Source organism: Fusarium falciforme, chromosome 6, assembly GCF_026873545.1.
Source record: "Fusarium falciforme chromosome 6, complete sequence".
NCBI lineage: Eukaryota > Fungi > Ascomycota > Sordariomycetes > Hypocreales > Nectriaceae > Fusarium > Fusarium falciforme.
In genome coordinates this window covers 1,308,829-1,328,521 of record NC_070549.1, presented here as the reverse complement: position 1 = coordinate 1,328,521, position 19,693 = coordinate 1,308,829, and the positions used below count along the sequence as shown (strand labels likewise).

At 54.0% G+C, this 19,693-nt stretch overlaps 7 protein-coding genes across 7 annotated transcripts; 4 read left to right on the top strand and 3 right to left on the bottom strand.

Moving 5' to 3' along the window:
• Positions 1-445: 445 nt before the first annotated feature.
• NCS54_00795900 (Hypothetical protein) lies at positions 446-2,562 on the top strand (the record flags this gene model as incomplete). The annotated part of the gene is made up of 3 exons (XM_053153361.1): positions 446-1,771; positions 1,831-2,293; positions 2,351-2,562. 3 exons carry the CDS (start codon positions 446-448, stop codon positions 2,560-2,562), a joined length of 2,001 nt encoding a protein of 666 aa, XP_053009336.1.
• A 230-nt stretch (positions 2,563-2,792) lies between these two features.
• NCS54_00795800 (Hypothetical protein) lies at positions 2,793-3,785 on the bottom strand (the record flags this gene model as incomplete). The annotated part of the gene is made up of 1 exon (XM_053153360.1): positions 2,793-3,785. The coding sequence occupies exon 1, from the start codon at positions 3,780-3,782 to the stop codon at positions 2,793-2,795; it is 990 nt and encodes a 329-aa protein (XP_053009335.1). The 5' UTR covers positions 3,783-3,785.
• Positions 3,786-4,255: 470 nt separating this feature from the next.
• Positions 4,256-6,523, top strand: NCS54_00795700 (Hypothetical protein; the record flags this gene model as incomplete). Its single annotated transcript, XM_053153359.1, has 1 exon — positions 4,256-6,523. The coding sequence occupies one exon, from the start codon at positions 4,256-4,258 to the stop codon at positions 6,521-6,523; it is 2,268 nt and encodes a 755-aa protein (XP_053009334.1).
• A 266-nt stretch (positions 6,524-6,789) lies between these two features.
• NCS54_00795600 (MFS domain-containing protein) lies at positions 6,790-8,699 on the bottom strand (the record flags this gene model as incomplete). The annotated part of the gene is made up of 5 exons (XM_053153358.1): positions 6,790-7,151; positions 7,207-7,913; positions 7,963-8,131; positions 8,180-8,475; positions 8,533-8,699. The coding sequence occupies 5 exons, from the start codon at positions 8,697-8,699 to the stop codon at positions 6,790-6,792; spliced, it is 1,701 nt and encodes a 566-aa protein (XP_053009333.1).
• A 1,351-nt stretch (positions 8,700-10,050) lies between these two features.
• On the top strand, positions 10,051-11,804 carry NCS54_00795500 (ThiF domain-containing protein; the record flags this gene model as incomplete). The annotated part of the gene is made up of 4 exons (XM_053153357.1): positions 10,051-10,410; positions 10,456-11,028; positions 11,079-11,388; positions 11,449-11,804. The coding sequence occupies 4 exons, from the start codon at positions 10,051-10,053 to the stop codon at positions 11,802-11,804; spliced, it is 1,599 nt and encodes a 532-aa protein (XP_053009332.1).
• A 663-nt stretch (positions 11,805-12,467) lies between these two features.
• On the bottom strand, positions 12,468-13,895 carry NCS54_00795400 (NACHT-sigma domain-containing protein; the record flags this gene model as incomplete). The annotated part of the gene is made up of 1 exon (XM_053153356.1): positions 12,468-13,895. The coding sequence occupies exon 1, from the start codon at positions 13,749-13,751 to the stop codon at positions 12,468-12,470; it is 1,284 nt and encodes a 427-aa protein (XP_053009331.1). The 5' UTR covers positions 13,752-13,895.
• Positions 13,896-14,845: 950 nt separating this feature from the next.
• NCS54_00795300 (NACHT-sigma domain-containing protein) lies at positions 14,846-17,740 on the top strand (the record flags this gene model as incomplete). Its single annotated transcript, XM_053153355.1, has 1 exon — positions 14,846-17,740. One exon carries the CDS (start codon positions 14,846-14,848, stop codon positions 17,738-17,740), a length of 2,895 nt encoding a protein of 964 aa, XP_053009330.1.
• Between the last annotated feature and the right edge of the window lie 1,953 nt (positions 17,741-19,693).

Sequence of the window (19,693 nt, the reverse complement as noted above, 5' to 3'; positions counted from 1 at the left end):
GGTCGCCTGATGAGCTTCCCAGAACAAAGACCTTGCCAGTTTGCCAAGGCCAGTGGGAGTCGGTGCTTCCTCGGTACCTGGTTCCCAGCTGGCGCGCACAGCCACCCATCTATTGTGGCTTGCTCGCTTGCTTCGCGCCTTTGTCATCGTCATACCAGCAGCAAGCAACACGACCTAGCGCTCCTCCTGCACCAACATCCACTTGTCAATAGAAATAACTTCCTCCGCCCCCTTCCTGACCTTCGTCTCTCAATCACCGGCAGATCGAGACGACCGCGGCGTTCTCTCCCATCGACATCTTTAGCATAGTCGCCCCAATCCCGACGTGTTTGCTCCGTTGTTTGCGCCCGGCGCAACGCTAGGCTCCAGGCCCAGCCTGACCTGCTGCCTTGGTAGCACCCTCTGCAGAATCTATCATTCAAATCACCAGTAGATCACCGTCAGGATGAGCGCGCCACCACCCGGAGGCCCGTCTGGCAGCGCGCCTGGCCACCCGAACGGCGCCCCGAAACCCCAGAAGGCGAATCCTCTCCGACCGATGCGGAAGAAGCCACGCGCGAATCCCCTTGTTTCGCGAAAGGCCGGACCCAAACCTGGGGCGCAACCGAATGCTGGCTCACAGAATGGAATGAAGCCAAGTACTGAAGAGCGGCGGAAGCTCTATGATGGATGGTCGGAGCCACCACCTGCCCAGTTTACCGACATCGCCATCATGACGACCAAGAAAGCTCTTCTCGACGGCATTCGCTACCACATGATGAAGTTCTCCCAAGCGAAGATGGGCGACAAGCCTATTGACCCATCCGATCAGGACGATTTTGCACGACCCGTCACGCTGCACCGACGAGACGCCCGTCAACCCCCTCCAGGAAGAGCCCCCAAGATAGAAGCTCCCGAAGTGCCACAGGTGGACGAGCAGGAGGCGGAGAGATTGGCCCAGATGAAGGCCGAACGAGAGGCCCAGCGCGCCGTCGACCAGGCCAAGATTGCGCCTGTCGCCAAGGAGGTCAACCCCAAGCGACCCAAGAAGCAAAAAGAGGAGAAGACAAACTTCAACAGGGCCCCGAAAACACAAGCTGCCAAGAAGGAATCCGAGCTACGATACGAAGAGGCCCTTCCATGGCATCTTGAAGATGCGGAGGGGAAGAATGTCTGGGTCGGTAGCTACGTCGCTGCCCTTTCCGAGTCAAATGTGGCTTTCATGATCGATCAGTCGGTCTTCCGCATGGTACCTCTGGAGAAGTGGTACAGGTTCACTTCAAAGCCCCCTTTCCAACCATTCACAATCGATGAGGCAGAGGCGTTGATGGGCAAGAAGGTGGACGTTGGTCGTTGGGTCATGAAAGACGAGGAGAAGAGGGCAGGCCGGCAGGATCTCGAGGCTACTCGGCAGCTTCTCTACGGACGCGGCCCGATGGTCAAGACAGAGAGTGCTACTTTCAAGGCAGCCTCAAGGTCGGAAAAGCTTGAACATGACGAAATCGACATGTCAGGCGATGAGTTCCAAGACGATGACGAGGCCCCTCTCTTTGAAAAGAACGATGATGAAGACACCAAGGACTCCAAGGATCGCATTCGACGCGAGCAACTCGGCGCCAATCTCTTTGGTGAGGGTGATGAGCAGGAAGTCGACAGAGAGCTGGCTGAGGAGTTGAAGGAGGAGATTGAGCGACAAAAGCTTGGCAAGGCGACCAGAAAGGCGCTTATCAAGCGAGACCGAGAGGACATATATGAGAGTGATAACTCTGAGGACAACCCCTGGAGCAGCTCGGTAAGCACACCATAGGTACTTGCTGTTTGTGGACAAAGCAACGCTAACACGTGAATTAGTCTGATGATTCCGACTCCGATGAAGAGGAGGAAGGGGAAGAGGACAAGAAGGACGAAGATAAGAAGGAGGATGACGATAAGAAGGCTGGCGAAAAGTCAAAGGGGTCTGGTACGAAGGGTACCAACACTCCATCCGGAAAGAAGTCTGAGGGTTCGAAGAAGGGCAAATCCCGTAAACGCCCCGGTTCGCCAACCCTCTCCGAGTCTAGTGGGAACGAATCCTCTCGGAAGAAGCTCAAGAAGACTGCCACGCCTGCTGCGGGAAGCAGGGCTGGCACTCCTCTGCCCCAGCGTGCAGCCGCTCAGCGAATGGGCGCCGGATCTGGTAGCGACGGAGAAGCGACGGGTGGTGAGATGTCGGATGGCGCTGTTTCCAGGAAGAAGAAGTTGAAGCTTGTCAGCGGTAGTGCTCGAGGCACGCCGTCGGCATCCAGGGCTGGTAGCCCCATCCCAACACAAGGCGGTAAGCGTCACTCAACCTTTGCAGCAAGTTCAAGCTGGGCTAACATGAATCTTTCAGGTGCCTCTCCCTCCGCCGGAGGCTCTATCATCGAGCCATCCGAAATTCTAGAAAAGATCCCCAACGAAGGCATCGTTATCGGTGATCTGATCAAGCTGTTCCAGCATCGTCTCGGTGACAGACCTGGCCAGATGCCCAAGAGCGAATGGATCCAGCTTGTCAAGAAGCTGTGCGATTATGGTCCGGACAAGCGACTCCGCCGCAGGACTTAGGAATAGGGGAAGCACTGATTCCAAGTCTGGACGGACAGACATTTGATGTGGATTTCGTTTCTCTTCATAATTCGTACCAGCCTCAGGATGTCCCAGCTGAGAACATTTTTTGAACCGTCAGCGGGGGATGGATGCCACATGAGACTGAAACCCTACCAGCGTCCTGGGACGAGATGTAAAGCGCTCAGATATGGGTATATAATAGAATCCGTGTATCAAAAATTATGCCTCTACTCGTCCATTTGCCATGCGTAATCCAGCCCCTTATTTCGTTCTCTCCGGTTGATGGCCTTGAACCTCTCCCCCTCAAATCCGTTGCTACGATCAACTCCATCCCACCGATAGCCCGGCTTGATGCCATAGCGGTTTGGGGGCGCCGCACCAGCGTAGACAGGCTTCCGTTTCGACTTTTTGCCCTTGCCTGGAGCGTCCTTCTTTTCTGCCATGAACTGCATCATGGGATCGTTCCAGCGCTCCTGCTCTTTCAGCTCCTTGTTCATCTCCTCATCGTCGGCCGTGCGAGCAAACGACATGAGCTTAGCATCTTGTAGCTTCTCGCGCCGTTTTCGCGCCTCCTCAAGCTGGACCTCGCCCTTGAGCGCCTCCTTGGCGAGTCGTTCCTTCTCCTCCGCCTCGGCGGCTGCGCGTCGCGCTTCGGCGCGTTTCATGGAGATGTCGATTCGTCGGCCGGTGGCATCGCGATAAACTGTTTCTTCCTCCTTTGCTGATTTGCGGTGTCGTTCAAAGTCCTCGCGTTCCTCTCTTTGGCGTCGCTTGAGTTGCGCCGAGACGGCTGCTGCGCTCTGTAGACCTGCGTGGGTTCCGTCGCTCATCTTGATCACACTCCCACCCTCCTCCACGATTGGCATTTCGTCGTCTTCATCTCTGGCCGCGTCCTGCTCCGCAGCCGCTGATGCGAGGATGGCGTCCGCAGCCGCCGCAGCATCATCCTTCGGAGTTCCTTCCCCTTCTCCAACCGACTTCCAATTGCTTTTCTTGGTTTTTCGAAATTCGGCAGATCTCCCCGTTACCGTCACGGGGGCATCTGTACCCTCGTCATCTTGTTGGGCGCTGGAGTTGCCCCAGCCCGAGTCGTCGTCGTCTTGTATAAGAAGGCCACCGCTGGCGTTATCGCCACGCTTGCGCTTTCGCTTCTTTGATGGTTTCGGGTCGGCGACTAGATATCTAGAGGCCAGATAGTCTGCTAGGTCTGAGGGCATCGTGTGTCGGAATGTGGCAAAGATGAGGTTCAAGTGTTGTTCCCAAGCAACATCAACCTTGAAGTTGCACATGCAGCTTATGCAGGTACTGAATATCACCCTGGCCCCGCTAGAATGATCTGGAGCTCCCACCTGGACCTGGGCGGCCCACGTCTGCGGTATGAGGCAAGAAGGTACGTACCCCGTTCATATCCAGAGTTTCCACATCGTCGCCCGACCTTCACAGACCAAAAAGACCCATGTCCTTTCAAGCTTAAAGACACCTTCAGTTTTCAATATTCGCCAAATGTCCCCTTGCTCTCAGCGATAAGATCATGCCGAGCCGACTCTTGGCCTTGTCAGCTTGCGATTCACCACCCTCCTTCTCGAGCGTCTCTTGAACCCCCCCTCCCTCCGAATTCCGGCCCCGTTTCCTCGACTCCCTGTCTCTTACTCGATAACGTCAGAGCAAGTCGCCGTTCGCCGTCGCCTTCATGCCACAACCTCTCGAAGATGATGTCTCGCCGACGGAACCACTCCAGGCTTTGCCGGTGGCAGCATCTGCTATGAAATTCCCTAAAGCGCGACATTCTACCCCTATCCTCGAGTCGCTGCCGTTGTCGCAATCCGAGACCAACCTGGCCTTTCGACGATCCAACCCCTCTGCCGCCTCACTCTACGCTTCTACGCTATCACCGCCGGGGTCAAGATCTATATCGCCAGCTGGCCGAGGTTCTCCTTCTCGAGTCCTCTCACACACCGTTTTCGACTCCCGGTCCAACCGAATACTCGCCGAGAATGCGGGAGACAGTCCGGCTGAGCCACTAAGCCTGGTTTTGCGGGCATTCGTCCCCCATGTCTCCATTTACACTTCAGAGGATACGGAGGCTTTGATGACGGAGAAGGGGTTCCGTCATGGCCTCTGGGAACTTCTGCGACCGTTTGGCGAGGACGTCCAAGGCAAGATCACTATTAGGGATAGTAATGGGATGAGCCGAGGGGTCGAGGGCTTTTCAATCCGATTTACAAGATTCGGCGACAATGTTGAGCATCCAGACCCCACGGTGTCTGGCCTCAAGAACCCGGCGCCGTCGCAAGGGCAAAATGGTAGCCAGGCAAGCACGTCGCGAGACAAGCAACTCCTGGCAGATGTGGAAGCTGTCGTGGAGAGGCACTTGTCCTATGCGGAAGAATCCTTTGCGGCACCACCACAGCACGGCGTGTTTGCGAATCAAGACATGTCAGAAGAGACATCGCCATACTACGCCCTATATCTGCGGCGGCTGCTGTCTGGCCTCCCCATATCACCCCATGAGACTTTCTCACATCCAGTAGCGTGTGTTATCGCAATTAGCTCGCGGAATCCTAACCCGATTGAAGAGCTGAGGCGGCTATACACGGAGACAAACCAGGGTAGCCAAAGGCTGCCATTGTGGGTGGACAGTGACTATCTACGATACTACGTTCTGGTACACGACGAGGAGAAAGATGACATCACAAGGTCTATGGGACTTTTTGAGCAGATGAAGCGTCATCTGGGCATACACTGCCATCTCCTACGTCTGCGAAGCAGCCAGAGCGCCGAAACAGACGATGACAGCATCCCGCTTCCTCGCAGCGACTGGATGTCTGCTCGCGAGGAACTTGAGGACATCCGGCGGAGTGAAGATGATGAGGACTTTGAAGACCCCACGCGGTACATCTTCGAGTCGGACGCCACCGCTATTCGAACCTTTGTGCGGGAGATGGTGGCACAGTCCATCGTACCTACAATGGAGCGACATGTTTCCATCTGGAATGATCAGGTTGCCTCACGGCGGCGAGGCATCACAGGACGTTTCATGAATTTGTCAAGGAAATGGGCGTTTGGTGGCAGTTCAAGGTCCTCATCGAGCACCAGCAGCTCAAGGGATAATTATAACATGGCTGGGTTCTACTCAGCAGAAGCACCCGAAGCCATCATGCGAAAACTGGCCGATTATGCTTTCATGTTGCGAGACTGGAAGCTGGCGCAGTCGACATATGATCTTTTGCGATCCGACTTTAGCGATTCCAAGGCCTGGAAACATCATGCTGCAGCTAACGAAATGGCTGCCCTGAGTCTCCTTATCATGCCAGTGCAGATGTCATCAAAAAATAGGGCTGAGACGATTGATCAGATGCTGGAGGCTGCCTTTTACTCTTACAACACCCGGTGCAGCTCTCCATATGGAGCCTTGCGCAGTCTAACACTTGGTCTTGAGCTGCTTCGTCTTCGAGGCGGGACCAATATTGATGATGCGGGTCGATGGGGAGTCCGACTCCTTGAATCCAAGATCCTTGGCAGTGTTGGAGATGCTCTCATGAAGGAACGCCTCGCCATCTGCTACGGGTCCAAAGAAGGCGTGGGGAGCTGGCACTGGGGATCACGTCGTCGCAAATCCGCGACATGGAGCGTGCTCAGCGCAGATGCTTGGCTTCAACAGTCAAAGCACATCCAGGCGCGGCGATGTCTGGACGAGGCCCACAGGATGTACTCGACGCTACCACACAAGTCGGGTATAACCAAGTTTGGGGCGGCGGGCGACTTCATGGCGTCGCTGCAGCACAGTCTTGCCGAGTCTCCTGATACGTCAGATAATGAGAATGAGGAGGGAGATGACGATGATATTGATGAGGAGAGCGAGGCGCTGAATGATATGCGTTCGAGGAGGCCGAGTGCTGTATCGGGGGATATGTTTAGAGATACGACGGCTAAGGAAGGGATGGATGATGGGACATAGACGGAATCTAATGACTATCAATCTTCTAAATGACCTTGGGTTTGATCTTGACATGTTTCATAAGACGATAACTTTAACAAGTCTGCTCTTCAAGGTATTCGAAGGCCTTGGTCCACGATATGTCACGGCAGCAGTGATAAGCTAGAGTAAGTATTCACATAGTGAGATTAGTTTTAGTTCATGTCTAATCTTAGCTGCCCGTAATTACAGGTTTGACATATCATAGTCTCATCATTTCATGATCAACCCCCTTTTGTCCATAACAATTACTGTTGATCGGTTTGGGCTCGGCGGCGAGCCGCCTCCTCTCGCACAAGGGCAGCTCGCTGCTCCGCAACAAGCAGTCGGTGCTTTCGAAAAGCGCCGATGGTCGATATGACACCGAGGGCCGAAATGCCAGCTGCCACCTTCATGTCCACTCGGAAAGCCTCTGAGTAGGTGTAGCGGACGGCCGTCCACTGCGAGTCCGAGAGGTAGGAGTCGGGCCCACCGATGGTTGCCTTCTCAAAGGGAGTCAGGATTCCAGAGAGGTACTCCACGATTCTCTGGTTAAGAAGGGCTGACGAGGTTGCGATGCCTAAACTGCCGCCGAGGAGGCGCATCTGGGAGAGGATACCTTGCGCAGGTGCTTGACGAATGATTAGCCCAATACGTTCAAATCACACGATGAATCAACAACGTACCAAAGTCTCGGATAGGCGCCTCGATTGTCGATAGCATGGTGGATGAAGCAACCGTCAAGCCAAAACCCAGACCGCAAAATGTGATGAAACCAAGCAACTTGGCGTCGTCAGGGGCATGGTCAAGAGTAACCAGCAACCCACAGCCCAATGTCATCAAGCAAGAGCCAACGAAGAGGGTTTCAAAGACATAGTTCTTGACAGAGTTGAACTTGCCAGCCAGGATGCTTCCAAGGGCCGCCGCTCCGAGCATTGGGAGCAACATGACGCCTCCAACGAGAGCAGACTTGCCACTGACGACTTGGATTCGCAGAGGGATCGCGTATATGAGCAGCAGATAGGGGAAGCCGATGAAAAGGGTGTTGAGGGCGGCGGTTGTGTACACTCGGTTGCGGAAGAGGTTGATCGGGAAGGCGGGTGCAAAGCGTTCACTCAATCGGTGCTGAATGAAGACCTGCCAGCCGACAAGCAAACCCCAGGCGAGTAGTCCACACAGGAGGGGTGCGATGAACATAGCCGTCTTCCATCCACCGTCAGACGAGGTGCCAGCTGTCTGGAAGGCAAAGATAACCAGGACGGCAGCGGCGATGGCGAGAAAGGATCCAAAGTAGTCGAGTTCCTTCCAGGCACGCCGTTCGATCGTGGGCAGGTGTTCAGCCTTGGGCCAAGTGAAGATGAAGATGACCAGAGATACAAAGCCCACAGGGCCGCTGGGAAGTGTGAGAAGAGTTGGGTGAAGGGAAAGGGGGGAGAACATACTTGATCCAAAAGACCCATCTCCAGGTGGTGTAATGAGTAAGGATACCGCCGAGAACAGGTCCCAAGACACCGGAGAGAGCAACAATCATGCCGACCAGCGCTCCTATGTGCTGGGCCAGGTGAGGGGGGCTTAGCTCCGGGAGGATGATCATGGTAAGGGCATACAGGCCTGGGCGAGTTAGACTAAGGAGCACGGAAAGGAGAGTCTAGAACATACCGGAGCCACCGATGCCCTGAAGAGCGCGAAAAGCGATGAGCTGCTCGAGGTTCTGAGAGAAACCACAAGCCAGAGAGAAAGCGAAGAAGATGATGTAAGCGGCAATGAAGGCATCGCGTCTTCCAATGATGTCGGAGATGCGGGCGAAAACGACGGCGCAGCCCAGGTACGCGAGAGTGTAGGCGAGGGCCACCCAGTTGACCTCCTCCAGGGCCTCAAAGTCGACGCCGATGCTGTAGAGGCTCGTGGCGACGATGGAGGTGTCGATCATGGAAAGGAACAGACCAAGCAGGACTCTTTCACAGGGGTTAGTTGGAGGAAAAAGGATGATTCAAAGGGAGGGCCAAGCTCACCCGAGACTCAAGGTCCAGAAGCGAGCTGGTGGGATCGCGGCCTCGATACGGGGCTCATCCTTTGGAGTTGAAGGAGGAGCAGAAGGACTCTCGGCGGGAAGCACCACTCCAGACTCGCCCTGGTCCTGGACAGAGTCACTCTCCTTGAGATCCGTATCCGTAGACATTGCGTCGAAGAGCTGAAGAGTCGATGTTTTCCTTCAAGTTGGGACTGAAGAGAAGGTGACAGTGCCACTACAGGGTAGTAGAGAAAATACTGCCGCGATGTAAAGTTCAGTTCCCAGGTGATGTAGACGAGCAGATTAGCAGTGTTGGACCAAGTCAATAATATGTAAACGGGGAGTCATTCATATAAGTGCCCAAACAAAGCAGTGAATAGGTAGATTTCGGCAATCATGTGCTTCGCGTTCGACCGTCCAACCCGAGCGTTTGTCATCTAAAGCCGGCTCGTTGAAAGGGGTGATGTCAATCAACGGGTCCCATTTTGATCAAGGAAGGGGCATGGGCAGGAGAAGATCGCATTTGAAGGAGACAGCGTTCGCCTCCATTGTCATTCACGATCCCTGAGGCAGTCAAGAAGGGAAGGGGACGACATCCAACGAATTTCTATTGGCCAGCTCACGCGATCTCGAACATGGAGGTGCGTTAAATGAGGCCTTTGCAGTGGAGTGAGACGTCCGCACTCGCATTCGCCTGACGCCATGCGGCAGCTGCTGCGACCAACACCCACTTTCTACGGAGCAATACCGGAAATATGGGCAAACGGCCGTCTAATAGCGAGATTCTGGGGGCAGCGCTAGACAGAAACCAGTAATTCATTCGATTCGATCTAAGGACCCTGAGTTGAGAGCCGTTGGGGGGGAATCGGGATACAAGAGAGGAGCGAGATGGTATCGTGGCGCTGCTAACTCTACCAGTTTGGGTTTATGAAAGGGAGGCAGCAACTGCTACCTAAGTCTAAAGTTTTCAACAAAGTATAGAGCAGACAGATCTACTGAGATTAGGTAGAATGATTTGCTATAGCCTTCGAAGAAAGACATTGATAACTTTTGACGTGCATGGGCATAGAGTATCGTTCCTTGATGCCAAGCAACGGGACGGACCTCCGTGTCTGCCCCAGATGAAAGCTCGCACTCGCTTGGCACAGACCATGACCCCCAATAAAAGCTGCTACAACAGGCTTAGCGTGTTTTCTTTTCTCACCAACAACGCCACGCGCTAAGCAATTTGAGGAAACAACCCAACAGGCACCAACCACCACGCCCCCAGTTATTCGCACTCACTCACGTCGGCCACGCCTACGAATGGCTTCGCCTAGAACTACAAGCTATCGTCAGCCCGTTGCTCGCACTTGAGCCTCATCCCGAGTCCGAACGGCACTTCTGTTCTTTCGTATCGACCATCATATCATTCCTTGTCGCCAAGGCGCGTTCGGTAGTTGAACAAGCCACACGGCATCTCGGCAGCCCGAGTCCATCTTTCATCCACCTAGACAGCAACGCAACCACATCCTTAACCATGGCCGACGTCATGACCCAGACTCCCCCGGTCCTTCACGGCCCCTCGGAGAAGGAACGAAAGTATGATCGTCAGCTCCGCTTGTGGGCAGCCTCTGGTCAGGCCGCTCTCGAGTCGGCCAACATCCTCCTCGTCAACTCGGGTGCTGGCACCGTTGGTGTTGAGACACTCAAGAACCTGGTGCTTCCTGGTATCGGCCGCTTCACCATTGCTGATCCAGCTGCCGTGAGCCACGAAGATCTCGGCGTCAACTTCTTCGTTGATGACAGCTGGCTGGGCAAGTCAAGAGCTGAAGCATCCACCAACTTTCTCCTTGAGCTCAACCCAGAGGTCCAGGGCGAGTGGTACCCCAAGTCACAGGTCAGTTCCTACCTTGGAATCATTTTCATAGCTAACCTTGCGCAGAATGACTCCTTCAGCCTTCAAGACCTTCTCACCAACGCACCCAAGTTCACCATGATCCTATATGCTTTGCCCTTGCCACAAGACCAGGTGCAACTCATTCATGAATATGCCAGTCACCACAAGACGCCTACCATCGCCGTTCACTCTGTTGGCTACTACTCCTACTTCAAGACCACCTTGCCCGGAACCTTTCCCATCGTCGATACTCATCCCGACGAGGCCGCCACTACGGATTTGAGGTTGCTGGCTCCTTGGCCTGAGTTGACGGAGTTCTCCAGGGAAATGACCAAGGATATTGACAACCTCGACAACCATGAACATGGCCACCTACCTCTAGTGGTCATTCTTCTTCATTACCTCGAACAGTGGCAGCAGGGCCACGATGGGGCCTATCCCACCAGCTACGCTGACAAGACCGCATTCCGCAAGACCGTCTCCGAAGCGATGCGGAGAGACAATCCTGAGGGCGGCGAAGAGAACTTTGAAGAAGCCGTAGCTGCTGTCATGAAACATGTCGTGGTGCCATCTCTCCCCGGTTCCCTTCAGCAAGTATTTGACTATATCCACGAGCCTGTAAGTCCCAGTCACATCCATCTATGATAGCTTACTAACTCGTTTACTAGCACGAAGTCAAGTCTGGCTTTTGGATCATTGCCGAGGCTGTCAAGCGATTTTACTCCGAGCAAGGTCGTTTGCCCGTACCTGGTGGACTCCCTGATATGAAGGCACAGTCCAGTGTCTACATCAAGCTTCAAAACATCTACAAGAATCAGGCTCGCAAGGATGTTGAACATGTCCTCGACACAGTCCGGAGTATCCCTGGTGGCGAGGAAATTGACCCAGCTCAGGTGGAGCTCTTTTGCAAGAATGCTCGCTTCATCAAGCTGATCAATGGGCTTGAGGATAAGACAGTCAAGCTTGATCAAGTTGTCGGTAAGTTCCATCAGGTCGAACGCCTTGTAGTACAGATAGCTGACGTGCCAAACTCGATAGAACAACAACTCGCCAACGATGAGATTGCCGCCGTTGCTGGCCCTGAAATGCCGCTCTCTCTTCTCCCCATATACCTTGCTCTCTCGGCAACCTCTAACGTTACCACCGCTTCTGCCGACGACATCATGGCATTCATTGGACAGAATGCACCTCAGGCCGCAAGTAATGAGCGTTACCAGAAGACGGCCCAGGAGGTGGATCGAGCTGCGGGCGGTGAGCTTCACAACATCTCCGCCGTCACTGGTGGCATGGCCGCGCAGGAGATGATCAAGATTATTACGAAACAGTACGTGCCGATTGACAACACGTGCATCTTCGACGGTATCGACAGTCGATGCCAAGTCCTACGCCTGTGAGGAACGCCACGAGCAACAGGCTGAACAGGATGATGAATGGCCACAAGGTCCTCCCAAGGAGAGCCAAGCCAAGGGTTATGATCAGCGATTCAGTGTGACGAACACTGAGGAGAGGTGCCCTCTCGATGCCCAATGGGCTCCTGTGTGAGATCGATACACGACAGATGCAGAGCAGGAAATGCCAGAGTTGGGACACCTTGACGAATAATGATGAGATAGAATCACGGCGAATGATGTGTGAAAGAATGATAAGACGTAAAAATAAGTTTTTTTAGTATCGCACACGGTTCTAATGACCCTCCACCTGGTCGTCCGCAACATAATGAGTAAACATCCCAGCTACTTAGGTATCAACAACCAACACCTCCCCCCCCAACCACCACCCGCCTCCAAACCAACCGCTGAAAATGGGAAGGCAACACAACAAAAAGAGAGGCCCAAAACTGAATCTGAGAGCAAAAAACATACAACAGCGGGGATTCGCTGGTCGTCACCGACCCAACTACTAATCCGCCCCTCACCGGCTTATCTATGGGAGAGCGGACGGGATCCCGAGTTCTCCGGTGGGTATGGTCGTATGTGATAGTGTACCCTCCACAACCAGCTTATATTCCCCCGCAAGCTCAAGCCGGTGTCATTTTCCGAGGTCGCCATGACGGCTCCTCAAGGCCCCTGTCCGCCAAAATACACTTGCCCGGTAAACGTTGCGCCAGAAAACTGATAGCCGCTGCCTGTGTTGTTGTTCTGGGTCCCTCCTGACGTGCTGAAATGGTTGACAGGGGCTGTGTTGGTAGGCGCCGGGTTACGAGGCATATCATGACCTGGAGACTGGTTTCCCGAGCCCCAAGATGAATAGCCGTAAGAGGGGTTGCTTCCAGAAGTCTGGCCCCCGTAGGTCTGGAGACCAGCATCGTAGTCTCTCGAGGAATAATCGCTGACAGACGAGCCAGGCAGCTCAATCCGCGGTTCCACCAGTGTTGGTTGTGTTAATTGTGAGGGGATGGACGGCCTGATCTGCGATTCCCATCTCGACAGCTCGCCGAGCAGCCTCTTGAAGCCATTATCCTCAACGGAGCCGAACTTGACCATATCTCGGTGGTTGGCGTGGATGGTCGCAGAGTTGTACCCTTCTAGCGTCGCCGATTCCTTGGATACGACTTTGCCAACTACGGGCAGAGGCAACTCTTCGTAGAAGCACATAATCTCAAGTGACCTGCCGCTCTCCCTCAAATCTCGTATCATGGACCAAAATTCTACTTGAATAGACTCGAGGAGCTGGTTGTCTCTCTGCAAGAGGTCCAACAGGGTGACACTGGTAGACTTGATGAGGCCGAGGGCAGAAGCAGGCATCTTGGCCCAGTCCGCCATCCATGATCCCTTGTGAGGAGTGCCCATGAAGATGATGCCTTTGGTATGTTCAAAGATACCACGAAGATGTCGGTCCGGGTTGTTTCGTGAACGGAGGATCGCGGCTTTTAGGACAAGTCCTCCAAGACTGTGGACGACAAAGATGAGTGGACGAGACGATGCACCAGTCAATGCTCTGTCTGTCGTCAAGTCGTTCAACAAATTTGTTGCATGGTCAATAAGTCGATTTGTTGATGCTGGGCCAGACTTTGCGACGACATAGGCGTCGTAGCCATAGGTAAGGATACGGGCTCTTGTGAGTCTGGATGGCAGAAGCGTTTTTGGCCAGGGTTCAGAATGACCGTGGCCTCTCCATGTCTTTTCTCGATTTCCACTTAAACCGTGAATAAAACAGATGTCGACAGTTGCGTCGGGACAATCCCTCAGCACCTTGACTCCATCAGGAAACGACTCTGAAAGTGATGGTTGATCCTCCCGAGCAAGGCTGTGACGGGAGATCTGGAGCTGGTCAGCGACCAGGGTGTTTGGGTTCTTTCGCAGACTTTTGTCAGGACTGAACATGGCTCTGAATCTCCCCATAATTGATGTTGCGTTGGTTGGGGGCCAGAGGGGAATTGGGGGTGAGTAGTAAGATGGTGGTGTTTCAGGCCAGGAAGGGCCCTTATCAACAACAAAGACTTGACAAAGAGGCCGAGGCTCGGCAGTATGTATGCTTAGAAATACCTAGGTCGTCGTCATGATCCGAGGAGACGACTGAGTCAAATAAGAGCAAGACGACGAGCTCGTAACCAGGCTCCATTCCCCGATCCATTGCCGCGTTGGCAAACGGGCTGAGCGCTTATTCAAGCGATGCAGAGGGCGGCAAGGCAGCTTCCCGTACGCACAGCCACGCTCTAAAGTGCAGACATGACTCCCAATAAGGGGCGCCTGAAGACACACTAGCAAGACCCTTGAAAGCGGCTGGGTCAGATGGCTTTGAAAGGGAGGGCGCTTGTTGGGTGATGGATGGTGCCGCTAACAAGACCAAGAACGGGAGCGGGAGCGGGAGGATGGATAGAGGGGACGGACTGGACCGTTAGATAATGCTTAAAACGACGAGGTTAAAACGACGAGTTGGACAATAAAGGAATCAACTACAACAGAAAACAGAATAGTAACAAAGATAACTACAAGGTTCTCGCTCCCATTATTCTCCCTTCTTCCACAAGACTCGTAATTGCCGCCGACCCTGGGTTACGAGGGTGGGTGGTCAGCCCCCAAACCTGGTGTTCAGCCCAACACCAAAGCCACAGCTGAAAAAAAGATACATTTAGATCCCACCAGCTGACTCGCTTCTCAAAAGTACCGGTCGCTTCTCCCAGGGTCATGGTTTGCTTATTTCAACGTTCAGCCTCGGTAGCCCATTTATAATCGCAGTCCCAATGCAAGAGAAAGGCACATTTGTTTCCTGCTTGAGCAGGCAGGCTTTGGCCTTGGACGTGTGTTGTCACGTTCTGTTGATTAACGAGCGTCTATCCTCAATTCAAAGAACCTTCCTAGTCCCCTGTAAGGACCGCTTTCATCTTCTCCAACTGGCGACATCCTAGTAGCCAGCGGCAACTCGCGAGCCCCTCCGATAATCGCGATAACACCAAAGTTCAGCTCCCAAGAACCACCACCAACTAAGCGGTTAAATGGAATACCAGGCCTGGGCTTCCGGGGACGCACCCTCCCATACACACGGCGATATTTCCCATTTCAATACATATGGGGGATACCAGTACAACAATACAGGCAGCGGCAATCAATTTCCCGGGGCAAGTTTCAACGGCCCCGTGTATTTCGGCGACAATGCAAATACCCGACAAGATCAGACCAGAAGGAGTAGAGAAAACGCATTGCTAAAGCGTCTCCACGTTTCACCTTATCAAGATCGAAAAGAACGAAATCCGGATCGAGTTCCCGAGACTTGTGACTGGTTCGTCTCTCATCGTCTCTTTCGAGAATGGAAAGAGAGCCAAACGTCGAGAATCCTGTGGGTTTCTGCAGACCCCGGTTGTGGAAAGTCGGTTCTTGCAAAATACCTTGTCGACCAAGTTCTTCCGACTACACAGTCAAGGACAGTATGTTACTTTTTCTTCAAAGACGACTTTGAGGATCAAAAGAGTGTGGTCAGCGCCCTCAGTTGCATCCTACGCCAACTCTTTCTTCAGAAGCGCAGTCTGCTTTCCGATAGCGTTCTGGACCAATTCGACACGAATGGAGAATTATTCACTAGTTCATTTAGTGAGCTCTGGAAAATCCTCCTCAAAGTCGCAGAAGACGAGCGTGCGGGCGAGATCGTCTGTCTTCTAGATGCCATTGACGAATGCGAAGACCTGGGGAGGTCTCAGCTCACTCAGGCTTTAGTCAAGCTCTATGGTACCAGAAGGAACTTTAACTTGAAGTTTCTCATCACCAGTCGTCCTTATGGCTCGATCCGTCGTGGTTTTCAACCGCTGGAGCTCCCAGAACTACCCATGATCCACCTGAGTGGTGAAAGCGAGGCCGAGATGTTGAAGATTTCCCACGAGATTGACATCTTCATCGAGGCCAGGATACGAGATGTTGGAGCACGACTCAGGCTGACAGAGAGAGAACAACATCAATTATTGGGCGGCCTTAAGCGAGTTCCCAACAGGACGTATCTATGGGTACATCTGACGCTGGACCTGATCGAGAACGAGGTCGACCTCAACAAGACTGGACTAGATCAAATCACTTCTCAGATTCCCGAATCAGTCGAAGCCGCTTACAACAGGATTCTAGCAAAGAGCCGAGACCCCGAAACGGCAAAGAAGCTGCTTCATATTGTTGTGGCAGCAGCGCGACCTCTCACCCTCGAGGAGATGACGCTGGCCTTGACTATCCAACCGAAGCACAAGTCTTACAGCGATATCGAGCTTGAGCCTGAAAAACGCTTCCGCGAGAAGATCCGAGACATCTGCGGGCTTTTCGTAACCGTCATCGACTCGAGGATCTACCTGCTTCATCAAACCGCCAAAGAGTTCCTGGTCCGCAATCAGGCTGTGGGTGGCAATTATGCTGACCTCCCATGGAAACACTCCCTTCTCCCCGAAGAATCACACCGCCTCCTCGCCGAGATTTGTACTCGGCACCTCCTTTTCGCAGACTTTGAGTCGCCTCCCGTCGACAAGGAAGGGAACTCCCCCTCCTTTCTCTTTCTTGATTACTCTGCGAAGCATTGGGCTTCCCATGTTCGCGAGCTGTCAATCGAGATGCAAGAACGCATGACGCCCCGGATATTGAAGCTTTGTACTGTAAAGACGGGCCGTGGCTCTTTCTGGTTTGGAACGTACTGGAGTAGTACGCACTCTGGCGCTCCTCGTGGGTTTACTAGTCTCATGCTCGCCTCCTACTTTGGCCTAGAGAGGGCTGTCAAGTGCTTACTCGAGACGGGAGACGAGGACCTAAACACCCGAGATTATACACATCAACGGACAGCCATTTCCTGGGCCGCAGGGAACGGCTTTGGCGGCGTCGTCAAGCTACTTCTCAAGGACCCCTGGCTTGACTTTAAGCACTACAAGCGTCTGTTCAAGACGAGGACAAAGATCGACCTTCAGGACGTATTCGGGAGGACCCCATTGACGTACGCTATTTGGAGTGGCAATGCAGCGGTAGTCAGGCTGCTACTCAAGGCAGGGGCGCGGAAGAGGTTGGAGGACAAGATCGGGGGAACGCCCTTGTCGTATGCCTTTTGCTCTGGACGTAAGGATATTGCCGACCTGCTGCTCAAGGGGAGGAATCAGGACGACCTAAACGAGGACATCAAGGCACTGCTCTTCTCAGCTGTGAGGATGGGCGACGCTGACGCAGTTGCGCGACTTCTCGAGACGGATAAAGTCAACGCCAGCGCAAACGACAATTTCGGCAACACGCCACTCGACTTTGCCGTCGAGGGTGGTATTGACGCCATAGTCAAACTGCTCCTCGACACGGGCAACGTCGAGGTTGGCGCAGATATCCTCCCCTTGGCGGCCCGGAAGGGCAAGTCGTCCATCGTCCAGATGCTCCTCGAGTCAGGCAAGGTTGACGTCAACGTCAAAGACTCACGGCTCGATCAAGCGCCGCTGTTGCTGGCCGCCAGATCGGGCTTCACGTACATGGTCCAGCTGCTCCTGGACACGGGCAAGGCCGACGTCGACACCAAGGACAGCTGGGGTAGGACACCACTATTATGGGCCGCGGCAAACGGCCACGGGGATATTGTCGAGAAGCTCCTCAAGACGGGCAAGGCCGATGTGAACGCGAAGGACATGGCGGGTCGGACGCCGTTGGCTGTGGCATGCGAGGTTGGTCACAGCGGCATTGTCAAGCAGCTCCTCGCAATAGGCAACGTTTTCCTCGACACCAAGGACCATGAGCACAGAACGCCGTTGTGGTGGGCCACCCACGAGGGCCACGAAGAGGTCGTCTGGCTGCTTGTGGCCACAGGAAAGGTCGACCTCGGCATCAAGGACAGGAACGGCATGACACTGAGGGGGATGACCAACAGCCCCTGGATCAGTAACTACATAGGTTCTTAGAGCTCATGAAGTCTATGATGAGAACTTTCTGGGCTCCAAGGGCCAAGGGCAATTCGATCTGGAACTCCTCTCGAGGCCATGACGAAGTAATCTAGTTTCCAGCTCCATGGTTCCTTATGGCATGGCATCGCTCGCATCAAGTTGTGTCTACACCTGAACATCCGGCAATTTCCCAAAGATTCACATCGGATACATGTCATTCTCGTGAAAGACGGGGTACGGCACCACCGGGACGCAGAAGTCTGCTATATTGCTCATGGTGTGTGAAGCAATCGACCTGATCCGGCCGGGAGAGACACGTCAGTCAATAGCGTAGCGCAGTTGCAAGTGCTTTACCTCGCGGTCATCACAAAGGTCTTCGGAATGGCGTCCTCTACATCCGCACGCAAGTCTTCGGCTTGCAGAGACCGACTTCCAGTCGGCGGCAAGGCTGACACAAAGATGACGGATCAATGGTTTATGCCCTCAGAGCTCTTCATGTGGTAGTCTTGGTCGGGCAAACAAGATTAACCCTCATGCAAAGCTTGGCCCACAGCCTTCACATTTCTTGTTCGTGCAAAAGCTTGGGGGTTGGGGACCTCTGAGGGCAGATCACCTTCCCGAGCGGGCAGCCGGGGAGCTGGTCAAGTGATTGGAGGAGAAAAGCTGGGGTGCAGATCCAGGGGGTCATGGTACGGCCCGAGCATCCCAGACCCTTGACTGCCGGACGGTCTTGTGAGGGCATTGACGAGAGGGACAAGTCTGCACAATTCCCCGATGAGCCGATCAATCATGACATGCGGGTGCTGCTCCCCCCTCGGAGCCCAGTTACCGGCGAAGAGCGAGGGAGAAACAAGTCAAGTCCGGGATCCGTTGGCAGGGCGTTTCATGTAAGTGAGATGCGTCCATGTGGTTTGTGACCTTGGGAGCAAGGGAATGGTGGTTTGGGTGACAAAGGGCGAGCCGACGGTAGTATCGGATGGTCGTCTGGATCGGTATAGCTTCCGCACAATAAGGTAGGACAGGGCTCGCCTGGGCCTCCTGGCCTTGGTCTTGGTTGGGGGCGTTAACGGATCTCGGTACGCTGATCGGACGAAAAGGAAGAGATGTGTTTCTGAGAAGTGCTGGGACTCTTGGACGAAGCTCTCCTTTATACGACCAACGCCTACAAACCCGCACGACGCCTCGATCCTACAGTAGGCATGTTGGTTCTCGCCCAGGTACCCGCAGAGCAATCGATCCTTCCCGTCTTGAACAGCCCACGGCGAAATAGGCAGTTCGAGTGACGGTTCCTGGATAATTGCGTGCAGGACAGGGGTGCCGAGGCTGGCGGGATGTGATAGGGCAGGCCATCACAGTTTATTGCAACCTTCTCCCCTTCATCTCGTGGCCCGAAAGCCGCTCCAGTCATTTTAGCTTTTAGCAAGTATTCCCTCAACAAGACAAATGACCGTACGACTTTGTCTCTCTCGGGATTTAGGGACCAGCCGCCCTGGGCAAGAGGTCAAGATCTCGGTCTCGTGGAACCGCCCAGCCGCCTGCTGCCCTGCCGTCTTGTTCGGGCCGTCAAGTCCATCATGCTCGATATTAACTGGGGTGGATATTGGATGGAGAGATGGCCGCTTTTCAGGTCTCTCCTCTCTGCATGCATGTTGCATGTGTGTATGTCTGTACTTTTGCCACGTTTCTCCCTTGCCTCGCCTCCATACCGCCTCTTCCATCCCAATTTCCTGAGGGGGTGTTTACCGAACCCGAGGCATGAACGGATAGTCATTCGTCCGAACGTCTCGACTTCACGAGCCTCGAGGAGGGGAAGTCCAAAGTGACAGAGTTCCGTATTCGGTTCCTGGCAGGTCAAGCAAGCAACTAGACAAGTCCGTACGAGCCGTGTGCATCCTCTACGCCTAGCCTCGAGGCCCTAATGTCGGCCAACCTCATCTCACAGCCCTCCATCTCGGTCGATTGCCGCCCTTT